General features: G+C 49.4%; 1 protein-coding gene across 1 annotated transcript in view; it reads left to right on the plus strand.

Moving 5' to 3' along the window:
• si:dkey-215k6.1 (transmembrane protein 132C) overlaps nucleotides 1-4364 on the plus strand; it is a 92883-nt gene extending 88519 nt beyond the window's left edge. The window contains exons 7-9 of the mRNA XM_062543867.1: nucleotides 1018-1209; nucleotides 2910-3328; nucleotides 3389-4364. Coding sequence (XP_062399851.1) covers nucleotides 1018-1209; nucleotides 2910-3328; nucleotides 3389-4175 — 1398 coding nt within the window. The 3' untranslated portion in view covers nucleotides 4176-4364. The remainder of the gene's footprint in view (nucleotides 1-1017; nucleotides 1210-2909; nucleotides 3329-3388) is intronic.
• Nucleotides 4365-4789: the final 425 nt, after the last annotated feature.

The following is a 4789-nucleotide window of genomic DNA, read 5'->3' on the forward strand; positions in this document are numbered from 1 at the left end:
TTGGGAGCGGCGTTGTGACGGCGTCCCCCTTGGGAGGAGCTGCTATGGCTAGTTTAACGGAGATTCCCCGTGAATGAGGAGTGTCAGCTCACACACTCACTGCTTGTCCCTCACTGTCACCGTTTAGCGCGCCTAAGCTCTTTTGATTTCTTGACGCTTCAATCTCCATGTCTCCCGCCCCCCTTTCTCTCTCTCGCTCTCTCTCTCTCCCCCTCTCTCTCTTTCTCTCTCTCTCTCTTTCTCTTTTTCTCTCTACCTCTCTCTCTTTCTCTCTCTCTCTCTCTCCCCCTCTCTCTCTCTTTCTCTGTCGCTGCTAGAAATCCCAGTGGTGTCAGTCAACAAGTGGCGGGCCCTGGCATGAAGACATTTTGCTCAGCGTTGACATTATTCTAGATTTCCCTGGTGCTGAAATCACAGCCTTCCTTCCTTCCTTCCTATCTTCCTTCCTTCCTTCCTCTCTTCCTTCCTTCCTTCCTTCCTTCCTATCTTCCTTCCTTCCTTCCTTCCTTCCTTCCTTCCTTCCTTCCTATCTTCCTTCCTTCCTTCCTTTTGGTTTGCTGTTGGTGGTGATTGGTGGTTGGTGGTTGGTATGCTTTGTCAAGCACAATACGTCTCACCTCCTCCTGTCTTCATAATAATAGTCAGTGTGATTGCTTTTTGATCGTTTTGCGTGTTTTGATTCAATACATTGACTTAAATGTTGATTTAAAAAGTTGATTTAAACAAACCACCGATGTTGACTCAGCTGTAATGTTCATACTGGTTTATGATATTCAGCACAGGTTTGCTTATTTTTGTTTATTCTTTGTGTATCCAATCACAGGAGGGGGTTTGAAAAGGGTAAAAAGCAACCATCTGGCTTTGAAAGCCATCAAATGCAGAATGCAGGCTTTGTGAAAACGATAGCTTTTCTTTAATAGGGGATTAAGTAGAATTACAGTGGCAGAATGGGGTCCTAGACATGAATGGAGCTTTTTATGTAGCCCACTGATGTTTACCTTGGCACTTGTTTCGCAGGTAATCTCACCGCTCTCAGACTCCATCTTGGCCGAGAAGACAGTCACGGTCTTGGACGACAAGGTGACCATCTCAGATCTGGGCGTCCAGCTGGTGGCCTCCCTCAGCCTCTCCCTGCTGCCCAGCCCTGCGGACAGCCGCGCCATCTACGTCACCACCACTGCACAAGACCTCCTCCACACACCCAAACAGGTGACGGACACCACATCCAGCTCCTTTTTTGTCTGTTTTTTTTTTTGGCAGCTTGTGCTTTGCCAGTGGTGTGACTTACATTATTTCACCCAGCCTTCACTATTCTAGCCCCATTTGTGCTGTACAACAAGAATATAAATACAGTTTTAGACACAAAAACACGAGGGGGGTATGAAAAAGAGATAATCAAATGAGATGCTAAAACATTGATTTGTAATAAAATTATGTATTGGCCACTGAGTGATGCGCGTCATGATACAGCACTGAGCCTTGCATGAGGTTGAAAAGCATTCTAGATAATCAAATGAGATGGTAAAACATTGATTAGTAATAAAAAAAAAATATGTATTGGTCACTGAATGATGCACGTCATGATACGGCACTGTGGTTGAGAAGCATTGTACAGGAGTGGAGTGCCAATTAGAGGCTAATCTGAACTATAATGGGGGCATGATAACAATGATGCGAGTGTATAACAGTTTAGTGAGGTGTCGTGTCATTATTCCAACCCCGCACTTGGATGCACACACAGATGTGCGAGCGACTGCACATATTTAACCCTGCTAATGTAATTCCGAGGGTGTGAACGGAGCACACACAAAGAGGGAAGCAAGGGGTCAGAATCATTTTCTGTGTGATTAAAAGGGCCGGTTGAAGCATGGCTCCTTTAATAGGTCTAAATGGTAGAGCTTACATTCCAGGTCTGAATTCTTATGCTTTGTTGGAGATAATATGACCGACTCGCCTTGAGCAATTCCCAGCAGTCTAGTCATATATCTGCGGGGAGTAGCCTAAATTACCATTGTAGATTAGAAAGTCAAACATTATTTCTAAGACAGTCCTACAGAAAAACTAAACGGTATAACAAGGGTTTCTCTACATTCATATGACAAGGTGTCATATGCAATATAATAATAATAATAGCAATAATAATAATATAATTATTTCCCCCGCTAATGGTTGCTGATGTAGCTTTCTTTGTTATGCTAAATTATGGTAATATAAAACACTCTACAGAGTATGTGCAACTGAGCTGATATCTTACCCTACAAACTCATTGAGTTCATTGTGTGTGCTCTTGTTATTAGTATCTGTGTTTGGTGCTTGGACATATTTATGTTACAGTGCATGCCATGTGCTTGTAGCTGGTATTTGAAAAAGAGTGAGATGCACCCCCCATGTCTCAGTGGACCTGATTAATTCACATAATTACTTAGTCATTTACACAACACAAAAAAAAACAATTGCACCTTGTGTACACATTTAACCACTCTTCTTTAATTGTTTGGGGTCTTAGCCATGCAAGGCACAGTGTTGATTAAAAATAAAACAGCCGTGCCCCTATTTTACCCAGGGAAATAAAACATCCTGTCTTCTTCCAGACTAAAAACAACCTCAGCTGTCTGCTCTTATTTTGTCAGCGTATTCTACCAACGTCTGTGTGCTCCTTGTGTGGTTTCAACATTTTAGGTTTTGCAGTCCTACTGTAAAAAGAAGCATTTTTATGTGCTCTCTGAAGGTCAAAGCTGCTCTTTTTCGTTGAGACAACATTGCATTGCATCTTGTTTGATCCCTATGTGCTGTGCTCCATAGATTTACATTTGAAATGGGTGACATTTACTGATGTTTTCCTTTCAGCCGCTTCACTTTATCTCCTCTGATTTGTTGTTTGTTTTTTCGCTCTTCTCCTTGCTCTTCAGGAAGCCGTCATCAGCGCCTGGATCCAGTACAGCGATGGCTCCGTGACGCCCCTCAACATCTACGACCCGCGGGACTTCACCTTGACCGCCACCTCCCTGGACGAGGCCGTGGTCTCCACCTACCAGGAGTCCCCGCAGAAGTGGCCCGTGGTGCAGGCCGAGGGCGAGGGCCAGGGGGCCCTGGTCAAGGTGGAGATGGTCATCTCCGAGACGTGCCAGAAGTCCAAGCGCAAGAGCGTGCTGGCCATGGGCGTGGGCAACGTGCGGGTTAAGTTCGGCCAGAACGACGTGGAGCAGAGAGGCGGAGGAGGAGGTGGTGGAGGAGGAGGCGGGCAGGACGAGGGCGAGGGCGGCCTGGACAACAGCACCAGCGAGCAGAGGCAGAAGGGCCAGGGCTCCGAGGGCAAGACGGGCTCCGAGTTCACCAAGTACACCAGCGCGGCGGCCGACCGCGAGGAAGGCCTGGTGCGGAAGGTGAGCACCACGGCCAAGACGGCCGTCACCAAGAAGTCGGCCGGCGCCAAGCAAGGGGGCAGCGGCGGCGGTGGCGGTCAGTCCCCCGTGGACTACACCAGCTTCCCCGCCCAGGTGGAGCTCCCGGGGGGCGCGGAGAACGACCTGACCCAGAGCCCGCGCGGCCTCTCCGACCTGGAGATCGGCATGTACGCGCTGCTGGGCGTCTTCTGCCTGGCCATCCTGGTCTTCCTCATCAACTGCGTGAGCTTCGCCTTCAAGTACCGCCACAAGCAGCTGCCCGTGCTGGAGCAGGGCAACATGAACCACGCGCACGACTGGGTGTGGCTGGGCAACGAGGCCGACCTCATGGACCACCACCACCACCACCACCACGCCAACCACCACGGGCCCCTGCCCCACAACGACGAGTGCACCACCGCCATCGACCGCAGCGACAGCTGCGAGGAGAGCAAGTACCTGCTCAACGGCAGCGGGACCCTCAAGAGCGGCGCGTCGGCCCACGGCCAGACGCTGCCGCGGACTCTCTCCGAGCCGCGCGGCGCCGGACCGTGCGTGGGCAAGGACCAGTCGGGCAAGGCCGAGCCGCTCAACAACTCCCCCCGGGCGTCCAAGGGCAAGCGGGTCAAATTCACCTCCTACGCCACCGTGCTGCCCGACGAGGGCGGGCCCTACACCAACTCCATCCTGGTGGGGAACGACGACGACATCAAGTGGGTGTGCCAAGACATGGACTTGGGCCAGTCGGCCGAGATCAGAACCTACATGGAGAGGCTACAAGACAATCTGTGAGAAACACACACAACGGTTTTGGGGGTGGGGGAACTGGACTCGACATAAATCTCACCTGTAATGCCTTTGCGGTTGCTGTTACTTTCGGCGAAGGACTTTGACGAGGCGACGTCAAGTCGTTTTGGAATGCAATGCAAGTGACATTCATTGATTGATAATGACAATGACTATGACAGGGTGAGGGGCGAATGGGCGTGTTGAACAGTTGCCCCTGGCTGGTTCTGAGAACTTTTAACTAAATGCCAGTCGAGGGCATGGGAAGTAACTAAGTGAAGACGAACCACTGGATGGTGAGACCACGTAAAACATACGAGAATGGTGTAAATTTATTTGAGCATAAGAATTTCGAAGAGCGAGAATTGAGTTTTGTTTTTGTTTTTTGTTCAAAAATTCCATCAGTCGGTTTTGTTGAGTAATGTGTTTTCTGACTTAATCTAGCATTGCAGACTGTGTGTGTGTGTGTGCCATCTCATGCAGTGACCAACACTAAATGCCCCCATCAGTTGTGTCTATTTCTGTGGTCCTCATTGATGGTTGGCTATCCCCCCCCCACACCTTTGCCACCACCCCCATTCGAAAATCGATGTGCTTTGTGTCACTTGTAGACATCATTT

The sequence above is a fragment of the Sardina pilchardus genome, chromosome 8 (genome assembly GCF_963854185.1).
Source record: "Sardina pilchardus chromosome 8, fSarPil1.1, whole genome shotgun sequence".
In the NCBI taxonomy this organism is placed as follows: domain Eukaryota; kingdom Metazoa; phylum Chordata; class Actinopteri; order Clupeiformes; family Clupeidae; genus Sardina; species Sardina pilchardus.